Here is a 13,991-nt window from a genome sequence, read left to right as displayed (position 1 = left end):
CCTGACTCGTAACCACTACGCTACTCTACCGCAAGATTCTACATTCCCATGTGGCCGAGGCTCTATCCCTTTCATTGCTGCATTCCTAATCCAGAGCCTGACACACTATTGCAACTAAACAAACACTTATCACAGGAAGGGCAGTTTGGGGTAGATTACAGAGTAACTTGAACTCTGGGCAAAGTAAATTCAGTGTCTTCTGTTGGCAGTTGGAAGAGTTTGAAATGCTTTGTTGGCAACGGAGTGTAACATATATTGGACAAAGAAAAGAGCAGAGGACTAGCCAAGAGGCTATTGCCGCAATCCAGGCAAAAAGCAACACGAGCTGGAATGAGGGTGGAGGCTGAGTGAGGAGAGGCAGCAATTAAAGACATATTTATCTACAGAGTCCAATTGGCCACAGGCTGACATCCAGTACTGAGACCTTTAGGGATTCTATTCAATCAGATGTGGGTTAGGATTTTGTGCATGTCATACCTCAAGTAGATAGAAGAGGAGATGTTTCTCATGCTTGCATGGGAAAAATAGCTAATAAATAAATCCATGTGGGTTTTCTCATAGTCATGCACAATTACGCAAAATCTGTGAATGAGGCATGGGAACATTTGCTATCCCTCCATATGTTGGGCAGAAATCCATAATCATATCTGTGAAAGTCCAAGGTCTTCAGTGTGGACTTTGCTCAGCTCATTAGCAGGTGGTTTACTTAAAACTAAAATGGTTTTCCAGGGCAGTGCTTTTAAGGCAAGCACTCTTTACAGTCAAATATGTCCCCACTGTGGTTTCAGCACATGGCTCTCAGCAGGATTTGGGACTGTATCCTGGATGGGATCATTGATCTGTGGCCCAAATAGATCATATATGTTTCTCTGAAGTCTTCCAAGCCTTGACTGTGAGCAAAACAATGGACATTCCTCTCTGATTTTAGGGCTCAATGACTTTTGGCCAGGTGCCTGCTGTTCACTTTGTTCTCCGTGAGCCGGTTCCCGGGAAGCCTGGTACTTGGACTGGGCCTGGATTTGCCAGCGTTCTCTCTGGGGCTGGTTTAAGATTCGCTGTCAGCAACATTCCCTTCCCCATGGACTTCACAATCGCCATTCGCTATGAAACTCAGGTATCCTCTAACTCTGACCTTCCTTACGGGGAAAAAACTGACAGAATAACATTCTCAAACTGTTTCCATTTCAGCGTTGCTAGATAGATTCATCATACAATGATTTGCAAAAAAGTAGACCAACTGGAGAGCATTATAAACTAGAGGGCTGCCTAGGGAGATTAGAGCAATATAGTTAGCCATATACACACATGCTATATCCCACAGAGAGAGGCTAAAGTTGGGAGTCTGAATTTCAGATACAAGGTTAAGAGAGTGGTGATTGAATCTTTTTATAAGAACCATAAACATCTAAAATAACACAGATCCTGTCCTCCTGGGACTTTCATTCTAAAAATTAAATCAATCAAAATGCATGCAGACATTCAGACTTACAGCATTGTGGAAGAGATTTTATTTGCATTTGGATTTTATCCTGAAAAAAGAGAAAGAGTGAACACAGTCTGTTCCTCTTGCCTCTTGCTACCGTGCAATCATCTTACCCTCCTTTCTAGAAATATCTAAGACAAAATTAGAAAAATACTGGATTTTTAACAGTAGTTCTTAACCTTCTCTTTGCATACTCACACTTTTGACCATCTAAAAAGTCATGAGCCATCTCCCATGCGAAATATTGTATATGGCTTGGGGTGAGGAGTCTTGAGACCCCGAAGCCCCACATTCTGAGACCCTCACTTTTTGATCTGCCTTGAAACTCTTGCTATGACATTATTTTCTGTTTCTCATAAGTGATAGCCAAAGGACTTGAGTGAATTTTGACGTGGTGAGTATGACGAGAAAGTCTTTTTTATTTATTTATTTATTTATTTATTTATTAGGTTTTTATTGTGATTTGAGTGAAAGTTTACATGGCAGATCATCAGTTTTACATTCAACAAACCATATACTTTGTTTCATTACAATGATTATAATCCTCTCTATGTACCATCAGTTAACAGTATTTCTCTCTATCCACTTCAGATTTTTTTCTTTTATTAAACACTCAGGCAAATATAATCATTTAAATCACCAAAAGGCAAATTCTGAAAGCCTGCCTCCTGGCCACCAGCTCTCAGTCTTTCTCTTTCCATGAATCTAGAGTCCTCAGCTGCTCCCTCTCTCCATGTCCCCATCTCTGCCTCCATGTCTTGTGTCGCTGCTTCTCTGGATAGGGTCCCGCATTCTGCTTGTGCTCTTCTCCCTTGGTGGTTCTAGGGCCTCTGTTCCTGGAATGTAAGAATAACCACTCCCCCATTTTTGTTACAAAACTTCTGCCTTTACAGTTGTGACAGTCGCAATTAATCATGTTGACAGTTACTCACTATTGAATCATGAGAATCTTAAAAGACCAGACCCATCTAGACAAGATGAAACTATTCCGTGGGGACTCTATCTTCCCACACACACTCTTAAACTAAACTCCCTCTTGAAACCTTTTAAGCCAGTAACTTCATGCCTTTATCGCCCCCTCATTTTAGGTAGCCAATGTCTAAGTTGCCTGTTCCGATCAACCCTGTATACAGAAGAGATAGCATTGATACTTGATGAGAAGACTCCTTCCCTCTCTGTTGGTATTTTGAGCTACTACATCCATGAGTATCGGTCAAGTTCATCAAATTGTGGCAATTTACCCTTGTTTCCATTATTTAAAAAAAAATTTTTATTTTATTTTTTTAATCATCCTCTAGTCAAGTTCTGATTGTGAAGCCATTGAGCTAGGTCAAATGGGTACTATCTGCAAGTTTGGGTGTTCTTGTGCATCTCCCCTCACTTCATATCAGCTGGGTGCTTCACTCTCAGCTCTAACTCTCTGTGGCTATGTCCTTGTCCTTGGGCTCAGGTGTCCCCAGATTTCACCACACTTTGGACCAACCAGCCCTTCCTCTTCTCTTCTCATCTCCAGGTTAACAGGAGTCAATGGACCGTGGTTGAACTCAGCCCATTTCTTCATTGCTGCCTTTCCCCCTCTTCCACTCACCAGTAGACCAGCAAGTTTACATGCCTGCTCATGTGTTTCCTTTGAGCTTCAGTCTTAGGTGGGGGTTTGTCCTCAAGAGACTTGATTGCTTGCCTTGATGGCTTCCAGGCAAACAACTTGGTTATTCTTGTAATAGCCAATAAGACTGTTATTTTTGTTTTGGGTTTTTCCTGATGATCTTTCTTTGAAGCTGTATCCTCTGTTGCTCTAGCTGTTCCAGGCTGGTCTGCTTGTCCTTTTTAGTGGGAATGTCCCACCTCAGAAGGTTCTGGATGGGACTCAGGATTCCACCTAACATCCTATGTACTGCAAAGGCTCTGCAAGAGGCCTATTTCACTGGGCAAGTTCTAGAAAAGAAAGTCATTTTAAAAAGAAAAATATATTATTTTATCCATAGAAAGAATAGGAAGTCCTGGTATTGCGGTGGGTTGAGCGTTGGCTACCAACTGAATGGTGGGTGGTTTAAACCCTCCAGTAGCTCTGCCGGAGAATGCTGTGGCAGTCTGCTGTCATAGAGATGTGCAGCCTTGGGAACCCTGCGAAGCAGTTCTCTTCTGTCCTATAGGGTTGCTGTAAGTCACAATTGACTCGATGGTGGATGGACTTCATTTTTGTTTTTGTTTTGTTTGGGGGTTGTTGTTTTTGTTTTGTTTTTTTGTAGAGATAACATGCATCTGACAGCTTGAAAAGCATTTCTAAATTGGATGACTTCATGTATATCTGAGAAAAAATGACAGAGGAACCAAATTATTATTCTTTGCTCTGTGTCCCAGGAGGATGACAGATTAATTGAGTGCTTGGGAGATGAGTTAAAGATTAGACCTCTCAGGAGTGCCAGGGGTTTTCCATGCCCACAAATTATAACTTTAACGAGAAAGAATATTCTTCCAGCCTGATCACAACTCAGACACCAGAGAATCTGACTCAAGAGTGACCCTCTAAGACTTCTTTCAACCCCCACAGTTCTATCCAACAAATGGACTCCAGCTGGCAAATTCAGTTCATGTGCCATCTGTGTGTGTGTTCAGAACAGGTTCCTATGTCCTCGCATGCTTAGATTACAAGTGACCTGTTTTTATTTGATTTCTGTCTAGTCCACAGCTGACTGGGCTGCCCAGGTTGTGGTTACCCCCCCTGGAGGACGGGAGCACTGCACACACAAGACCCCACAGCTCAAGCCTCCGTCTTTTGCTTTACCAGCAGCTGCAAGGTATGCTTGGGACCTTTCCTCAAACATGGATGGTTTCTTAGAATTACATATCAATAATTTGTATCCTGGAACTAAGTGAGCTGAGCCAGGGGAGGATATTGAAGAGAACGCTAACACTGATTGAGTGCTTACTGTGTGCTAAATTATGATGGCATTTAATCAGCTCTATGAGATTGTTGAGGAGCTCTGGGAGCAGAGTGGGTTATGCTAACATCAGTTTGAATCTACAAGCCATTCCACAGGAGAAAGATGAGACTTTCTGCTCCCATAACAATTTACAGCTTATAGTGTGTTGCTATAAACCAGAATCGACTCAATGGCATACGACCACTACCATCATCACCATGAGACGGTTACTAACGTCATCTGATGAGAGGACAATTGAGGAGGAGTTTTAAGTGACTGGTTCAAGTCTCATACTAATTTGAAGCTGAACCAGGAATCTAAAAAGGTCCTTTTTCAATGGCCACATAGCCTTGAAATATCAGAAAGTGAAATGTTACAAGAATAAGAGCAAAAGGTTTAGCCTGAAGAATCTCAAGCAGCTGAGAGTCTATAAGGTAAAAAGATACTAATTCTGATGGCACTAATTTTGCCTCATCAGAGATGTGTAGCAAAATAAAGGAGAGCATATCAAATAGGAGGAAGGATGTCTGTCCCATCCTCTCCTCAAAGTTGCCATGATGACCACGGTCAATAGCTTCTAAGGCATTGCTGTCTGGCACAATCCTATAAAAGAGCCATGGGGAATCGGAGTGTGAGCAACCCACCCGTGCTGGTCTCACCTAGCCCTGGTCTCAGTTCCACAGCAGAGTGAACACCATGAAATGCTAGGGTCATTTAAGTTCTATGACTGTACTTCTGTCAGTTCATTTTGGGCTTATTTATGTCAATCCAGAATCGTGCTGCTTCCCACACCCATCTGTTTAGAACCAGATGTACAATATTCCATAGATGTCTATTTTTCTCAGCCGTTGAAAGGAGAGTCCCACGCTCATTCACACATCCTGGTTGACTCTGTAAGTATTAGAGAGCTTTGTGGGTGCTCCCTTGTCCACTGAACTCCACTATGGCTCCTCTGGATAAATGTGCCTTGAACAATACAGATGTGTATGTTTAACTTTAAAAATTAGCAACGATCTAGTTATGACAAGGGGCCCCAGTAGTGCAATGGCTAAGCGCTCAGCTGTTAACCAAAACGTTGATTGTTCGAACTACCAGCCACTCTGTGGGAGAAACTTGTGGCAGACAGCTTCCATTAAGCTTGGAAACTCTCTGAGGCAGTTCTAGTCTGCCCTGTAAGATCAGCATTGACACAGGGGCAGCAGCAATGGACTCAAGTGTAACAACAGTTGTGAGGTTGGAGCAGGACTGGGCAGCGTTTAGTTTTGTTGTGCATAAGGTCGCTATTAGTCAGAACTGACTCGACAGCACCTAACAGCAAAAACAATATACTTCATATCCTAATCTTACTGAACTCTGCGTACTTCAAAGATTAGACCAGATAAGTGCAACAAGTAAGTGGATTTTTTGAAATTCAATTGAATATATGAAGGAGCTGTAAATAGTTCATGGAAAAAAATAGAATTAAAGCCCCCTCAGATATCTGTTTGATCTTTTGTAAGTAATAATTCTCTTGTGTGTAGTTGTGGGGAACAAAAACTGACATGAGCTAACTCTCAGAAACCTCAGAGGAGGCCCTAGGTCCCTCTAGGTCAGAGTTCCTCGAAGCAGAAGCTGAGAAGGGGACTGGGGTACATGTGCTGTCTGGACCACATGCTCCTGGGAGGGCTGAGAGGAACTGGACAGTGTATGGGAAGGAAGGGGCCAAGCAAGGATGTATATGTCCTCCAGAAAATGTCTGTGTCCTTTTCCAGAAAATTCCCTTAGCTACTTGACCAGAAATTACTTTTCTAAATAAAGTTCACTTACCTTGGAACGTTCCCTCTGAAGTGAAGCAGAACAGGAAACACGCCACAGAATCCATCCCACCTGGAGACAGAGGAGACAGCCCTAGTGGCCCTGCGTTTAAAGCACTCTGCAGTCATTGAAAGGTTGGCAATGTGAACCCACCAACTGCTTTTCAGGACAAAGATGTTGCAGACTAGTTCTGTAAAGATTAGATCCTTAGAAACCCTTTGGGGGCAGTTCTACTCTGCCTTTGAATTATGGTGTTGATGAAGAATATTGAATATACCATGGACTACCAGAAGACAGCTGTCTTAGAAGAAGCACAGCCAGAATGCTCCTTAGAAGTGTTGATGGCGTGGCTTCATCTCTGGTATCATGAGGAACCAGTCTCTGGAGAAGGACATCATGCTTGGCAAAGTGTAGGTTCAGGTAAAAAAATAAAAGGACCCTCAGTGAGATTGATTGACACAGTGACCTAACAATGGACCCAACTACTGGGAAGACGGCATAAGGACTGCAGGCAGTGCGTCCTTCTGTGGTGTATAGAGTACCTATGAGCTGGGATTCACTCAAGGGTACCTAACAACAACATAAACTAAACACTGTGGCAGACATTGGCGTAAACAACACAAGTATCGTCCCTGCCCCATCCAAAGGGAAGAGGCCAGCAATGAAACATAAAGACAGCCTGGTATGAAAGATACTGGGCACTCTGTCAGGGGTTTACACATGGACCAGGCAACATTGAAGGCATCCTGGAGGAGATGACATCCAAATTGAACCCAGAATTGGTCAGCCAAGAAGGAGGGTGAGTGAGAAACAATAATAGTGAAGGCCCATTATGGAGACAGAGAGTCCCTGGGTGGTGCAAATTTTGAAGACACTCAGCTCTTATAAAATGTTGGAGATTTGAGAACATTCTGAGGTAACTTGGAAACTGGTCTACTTCCAAAAACCAGCTACTGAAACCACTGTGGGGCCCAGTTCTACTGTGACACTCATGAGGTCACATAAGTCAGATTTGACTGCACGGCAACTGTTGGCTCTTTTATTGTATTTTATTTGGGTGTAGAGTGAGGAGAAGAGAGGAACTGAACAGTTCAGTGAGGCTCAACCTCATCTAACCCTTTGTACTACAAATAGGTCACAATACCCTTTACTACTGTGAAATGGAATTCATAAGCATTATATATAAAGTTTGCCTATAGGAGTCCTGTTGTGGCACTATAGCATAGGCACTGGGCTACTGGCCACAAGGTCAGTGGTTCAAACTCACCAGTCACTCTTCAGAAACCCTATACAGGGTCACTGTGAGTCTGAACTGACTCAATGACACTTAACAACAACAGTAAATAGGGAATGTGGTGGCTCTGTAGGATATACTGGACTTAGAACCACATGGTAGGTGGTTCAAGCCCACCAGCTACTCCATGGGAGAAAGATGAGACTTTCTGCTCCGGCAAAGTCTCGAAAACTACACAGGGTCACTATGAGTCAAAACCAACTTGATGGCCCTTAACAACAACAACATAGTATGCCTGACATATAACTTCCCAAAAATAGCAATGCACTACTATTAATACAAAAGAAAAAATATATGGAAAGTAATTTATGAAGAAATAATGTGCATGTCAAGCTGTATGTGCCAAGGCACAAATATACCAGAAACCATCATGAAGTAGAACTGGGACCATATATATAGAACCACTTACACGAGACAGCCACAAAATAAATATGATCATATACCTAGAACCACGACACATGAGCCAGCCACAAAATAAATGGGACCATATACCTAGAACCCACTACACGTGAGACAGCCACAAAATCAGGGTGGTGTGTTGAGGACTTAGATACCTGGAGCCAGCATCACCATTGGTGATACAATTTTCTGAATGAAAAATTTATCTTAGTTAAAGCTCAAAACAAAACAAAGTGGTAGCCTTCCCTTGACTCACATTTTGCATCCCTGGAAATTTCAGTGCATTCAGAAAATACAAATTGCATCCCTGGAAAATTCAGTGCATATAAAACTATGCAAAACTTACTTCATGTTCATGTGTTTAAGAACATATAGCTAGAATCTCTCCTCAGATAACTATAAACAGTCTTTTTCCTACATGGAATTCACAAAGGCTGTAGGGAACATGGGATGACTTTCCATTTTGTGAAACTGCTCTGAGTATTGCATAATGTCTGGCATTTCTGGCCCTCACCCACAAAATACCAATAACACACTCCACCCAATCACTGTGACAATGTAAACTACCCCTACTAAATTCCAAAATGCCCCATGGTGGGCACTACCTCCCTTACTAAGCATTGCTGTTCTGAGGAGAAGGAAGTAGCACAATTAGATGTAGCTTAAATTTTATCGTGACAAAAATGGAAAGTTTCAAGGTAGGGATTTTCTAAGTAAATTGCATTTTAAAGGATCACTATGGAGTCCTGGTGCACTGCTATAGGATAAGCAACAATCCAAAAGGTCAGTTTGAACCAAAAGTCAGCAGTTGAAACTCACCAGCCACTCCTCTGAAATCCTATAAAAGTCGCTATGATCATGAACCAACTTGATGGCACTTAACAACAATAACAACCTGACTAGTCACAATTTTGAAGGACCCTATGGGGAAAATATTGAATGACAGAAAAAGCATCACATACAAAAAAGATAGTAGTAGCTGGAGACGCAGGGAGGAATTAAAGAGTTCAAGTGAATAGAAGTAAATTCTGTGAACTGATGGTACTTGGAGGGGACTGCAATCATTGTAATGAAGTAAAGTATATGATGTGTTGAATGTAGAATTGATGGTCTGCTCTATAAACTTTCACTCAATTCACAATAAAAAGTTTCAAAAAATTAAGAAGATGGATGGAATGCATAGGATCACTGTAGCAAACAGAATTGGTAAATGTTCAACCATTTCAGGAGAAATGCTCAAGAACCAATAGTATTCAAGGAAGAAGTCCAAGCTACATTGAAGGCACTGGTAAAAAACATGGCTTCAGGAATTGATGGAATACCAATTGAAATACTTCAACAAATACATGAAGTGCTAGAAGTGCCCACTCATTTATGCCAGGAAATTTGGAAGACAGCTACCTGGTCACCTGACTAGAAAGAATCCATTTTTGTGCCCATTCCAAAGAAAACTGATGCAACAGAATGTGAAAATTATTGAACAACATCATTATCACATACAAGTAAAATTTTGCTGTATGTACATCAACAGGGATCTGCCAGAAATTCAAGCAAGATTTAGAAGAGGATGTGGAATGAGGGATACCATTGCTTATATCAGATAGACCTTGTCTGAAAGCAGAGAATGAATACCAGGAAGAGGTTTATCTGTGTATTATTGGCTACACATAGGCATTCAGCTGTGTGGATCATAACAAATTATGGATTTGAACATTGAAATGAATGGGAATTCCAGAATACTTAATTGTGTTCACGTGGAACCTGTATGTAGACCAAGGGAATAATGCACAAATACTTTAAAATCAAAAACGATGTGCATCAGAGTTGTATCCTTTCACTATACTTATTCAATTTGTATGCTGAGCAAATAATCTGAGAAACTGAACTATATAAAAAAGATTGAATGTGAGGAAGACTCATTAACAATCTGCAAGATGTAAATGACACAATCTTGCTTGCTGATAGCAAAGAGGATTGGAATCATTTACTGATGAAGATCAAGGTAAAAGCCTTCAATATGAATTTACTTCACCATTAAAAAAATGAAAGTTCTCACAACTGGACTAATAAATAACATCATGATAAATGGAGAAAAGCCTGAAGTTATCAAAGATTTCATTTTACATGGGTCTACAATCAACACCCATGTAAGCATCAGTGAAGAAATCAAAAGCATACTGTATCAGGCAGCAAAAGACCTCTTAAAAATATTGAAAAACAAAGATGGAATTTTGAGAACTAAGGTTTGCATGACCCAAGCCACGGTATTTTCAATAACCCCATATGCATTGTGAAATCTGGACAATGAATAAGGCTGTCCATAGAAGAACTGATGCCTCTGAATTATGGTTTTGGCAAAGAATATTCAATATAACATGGACTTCCAGAAGAACAAACAAATCTATCTTAAAAGAATACAACCAGAATGCTCTTAGAAGCAAGGATGATGAGACTTTGTCTTATGTGCTTTGAAATAGAACTGATTCAAGACCACCTAACAACAACAATATCAGGACTGTTGTTGTTAGGTGCCATCGAGTCAGTACCTCACAATTGTTGCCACACTTGATCCCATTGATGCTGCCACTTTGCAAGTCCATCTCACTGGGGGTCTTCCTCTTTTTCTCTACCCTCCACCTTACCAAACATGATATCCTTCTCCAGTGACTGGTCCCTTCTGACAATATGTGCAAAGTATGAGAGACAAAGTTTGGCCATCTTTGCCTCTAAGAAGCACTCTGGCTGCACGTCTTCCAATACAGATCTGTTGGTTCTTTTGGCAGCCCATGGCACTGTCAATATTCTCCTCCAACACCATAACTCAAAAGCATCAATTCTTCTACAATCTTCCTTATTCACTGTCCAACTGTCACTTGCAGGTGGGAGTGAAGACAAGAATGAAAGTTGGGATGTCCACTGGAAAGTAGGTTGCCACAAGAGTGATCTAGGTGTCCAATATTAGGGAAGTGGCTGGGGTAAAGAGCAATAAATGCATCTATACACATTTAAGGGACCGAATTGATCAGACCTATGATTGATTTGGAGACCTGGTGTGGTGCTATGGGTTAATAATGCACTGGACTGCAAAATCAGTTTGAACTGCAAGGTCAGCGGTTCAAGCTCACCAACAGCTCTTTGGAAACCCTATACAGGGTTGCTGTGGGTCAGTTCCAACTCATAGCAGCCCTGTGTAGGGTTTCTAAGGAACCAACATCTTGGTTCAAAGGGCCTTTCAGCCCTGTGCTTATCCTATAGCACCACATGAACGGCTAGTAGTTTCAAACTGCTGACCTTGAGGTTAGCAGCCCGACTCATAACTCTATGCCAGCAGAGTTCCTTACTCAATGAATGGGGCATTCTTTTCAAAAGGCTCAGAAGGTAAGCAGGTTTCAGACATTTTTGACTTACAGCGCCTGTGGGACAGCCAGTTGTTGTTAAGTGCTGTTAGTAGGGTCTGACTCATAGCAACCCCATAAAGCGTTTCCAAGGAGTGGCTGGTGAGTTTGAGCCACCAGCCTTATGGTTCAAACTGTAGTCCAGTGCTTTATCCCACAGCACCACACCAGGATTCCATGGAGACCTAAATTTGTGTGGTGCCCACGGTTGAGATCTTGGCAGGTATATTTGGTAGGGAGCCTCTGAGTTGTACAAATGGTTACTAGCCAAAAGGATGATGGTTCAAACCCATTCAGAGGCTCCTTGGAAGACAAGGTTGGCACTCCCTTCCCAAAAGGTCATTTTCTTCTCAAAAATCTTGAAAGCCTATAGAGCAGTTCTACTCTGGATGAGGTCACCATGAGTTGGAGTTGTTTCCATGACAACTAACACCAGCAACATAGTTTGATAAAGAGGACCATTGTCCATGCGTAATAGAAAACGATAAAACTTGCTGAGGAATTTTATAGACTAAGAGTTCCACAGTAACACTTTGGGATGCATTGTCAAAGTAATCATTTCCTAATTTTTCACAGGCAGTCTACTTAAAAGTCTTTCAAATCTAAGACACTTTTATTAGAAAATGAAAACAAAATAATAGCAGTAAAAATATATAAAGAATTTTGTTACTTTCCTTATCATAAGTCAGTAGATATAAATATTAAGTAAAGACTTAAGTAAATTGAAAAGTCATCAAATCTGCAGTCCACATCAGTTTAAAGGATTGGATTGAGTCTCTTTTGAACAATTATCCTCATAGATCACCAATGTTATTTTTCTGTTGTTAAAACAATCTTGAACATCAGAGAGTTATGATTATACATCTTCTTTTCTCATTATTTCCAAAGCTTGGTCTTATTCCTCAAATCAATTCTTTGGAGAATTTCTGCAGCAAGCAGGACTTAGATGAGTACCAGCTGTATAACTGTGCTGAAATTGCCTCTGAAATGGGACCTCGAGTGCTCCCTGATGTATGTGAGAGACTTATAGTCAGCATGTCTGCCAAGTTACACAATGGGGCCGTGGGTGAGTATCCGTCCTACAGACTACTGAAGCACTGCTGTCTGGACAAATGCTTTTGGGAATGTGAGCAAATCGATTTAATTTATTTTAGCATCCACTGCATACAACCTATTTAAATATCACTCACCCAATGATTAAACACAAAGAACAGTCGTTTGATGCATTGGAATCATAATGCACAGTACAGTAAGCATATAGCATTGGGAAGCTAGGTTGTTGGACCAACAGACCTATAACCACTTTTGTGGAATCTTAGAATCTGGGGAGTGAGGGGCTAGTATGAACTCTGAACAATGTCTTTCATCCAAAAACTATGACTTAATAAATGAGTGAATTTGAATCCAAAGGCTTACCCTGTGCCACGGTAAAGCGCACAGTTTCTTAACCTCAGCGCCATTGAGATTGTTGGCTGGACAATTCTCTGTTCTGGGATGGGGATTTGTCTTGTGCATTGTAAACTGTTTATCGTCCATGCCTCTCTCCACTTGATACAAGCTGAATCCCTCCCTATCAGTTATATCATATGGAGGAAAACCACACCTCCCACCCCATTTAAGAATCAATACTATAGGGTGACAGACAAAATAAGAGGTTGGATTTCCTGAGTTTTAGACAAATACTTTTTTTATTGCTGGTTTTCTATTTCGGTATTAAAATAGGTGCTCATAAATTTATGAAAGATGTGGAATAGAAGAAATTAAAAACTGATGGTTGTTGTTGTTAGGTGTCATTGAGTAGGTTCTGACTCATAGTGTGACAGTGTAGGATAAGCACTGGACTGTTAACCACAAGGTTGGCAGTTCAAACTCACCAACCCCTCCTCAGAAACCCTATATAGAGTAGCTATGAGTCAGAACTGATTCGACGGCACTAACAGCAACATGGGGTTTCCAAGGTTGCAAATCTTTGAGGAAGCAGAATCTTAATCTTTCTCCGTGGAGTGGTTAGTGGACTCAAGCTGCTGGCCTTATGATTCATAGTCCAGTGCTTATCCCACAGTGCCACCACCCTCCCCCCAAATGGTCAGAACTGGAACCCTGGTATATTACTGGTGGCACTGTATAATTGTGCAGCCACTGTGGAAAACGATTTGGCAGTTCCTCGAAAAGGTAAGTATAGAATTACCACATGACCCAGCCATTCTACTTACAGGTATATACACAAACGTCTCAAAAGCAGGGACTCGAACTTGCATACTATGCTTCTTGCAGCATTATTCATGATAGCAAAAAGGTGGAAACAACTTATGTCTATCAACAATGGATAAATAAATTGTGGTATACCCATACAGAGGAATATTATTCAGACACAAAGAGAAACGAAGCTTCAATACCATGACAACATAGAGGAACCTTGAAAACATTATGCTGAATAAAGTAAAGAGACACAAAAGGACAATTATTGTATAATCCCACACATGTGAAATACCCAGAATAGGCAGATGCATAGAAAAAAGTGCATTAGTGGTAACCAGGAACTAGAAAGAGGGAGGAGGAGTTCTTGCTTAGGGATGCTGAATTTTTGTTCAAGGTAACGAAAACCATTTGAAAATAAATAGTAGTGATGGTTGTCTAATATGGTGAATATAATTAATGTCACCAAATTGTACACTTAACAATGGTTCAAATGGCCAATGTTT

General features: G+C 41.1%; 1 protein-coding gene across 1 annotated transcript in view; it reads left to right on the top strand.

The window, feature by feature from the left end:
• LAMB4 (laminin, beta 4) overlaps positions 1 to 13,991 on the top strand; it is a 108,922-nt gene that overhangs the window by 47,235 nt on the left and 47,696 nt on the right. The window contains exons 14-17 of the mRNA XM_006859276.1: positions 929 to 1,114; positions 4,166 to 4,281; positions 5,180 to 5,300; positions 12,178 to 12,355. Coding sequence (XP_006859338.1) covers positions 929 to 1,114; positions 4,166 to 4,281; positions 5,180 to 5,300; positions 12,178 to 12,355 — 601 coding nt within the window. The remainder of the gene's footprint in view (positions 1 to 928; positions 1,115 to 4,165; positions 4,282 to 5,179; positions 5,301 to 12,177; positions 12,356 to 13,991) is intronic.

Source organism: Chrysochloris asiatica, unplaced genomic scaffold (genome assembly GCF_000296735.1).
Source record: "Chrysochloris asiatica unplaced genomic scaffold, ChrAsi1.0 scaffold00032, whole genome shotgun sequence".
Taxonomy (NCBI): Eukaryota; Metazoa; Chordata; class Mammalia; order Afrosoricida; family Chrysochloridae; genus Chrysochloris; species Chrysochloris asiatica.
The sequence above is the reverse complement of the archived record's forward strand: the minus strand, read 5'-3'. Positions and strand labels throughout refer to the sequence as shown.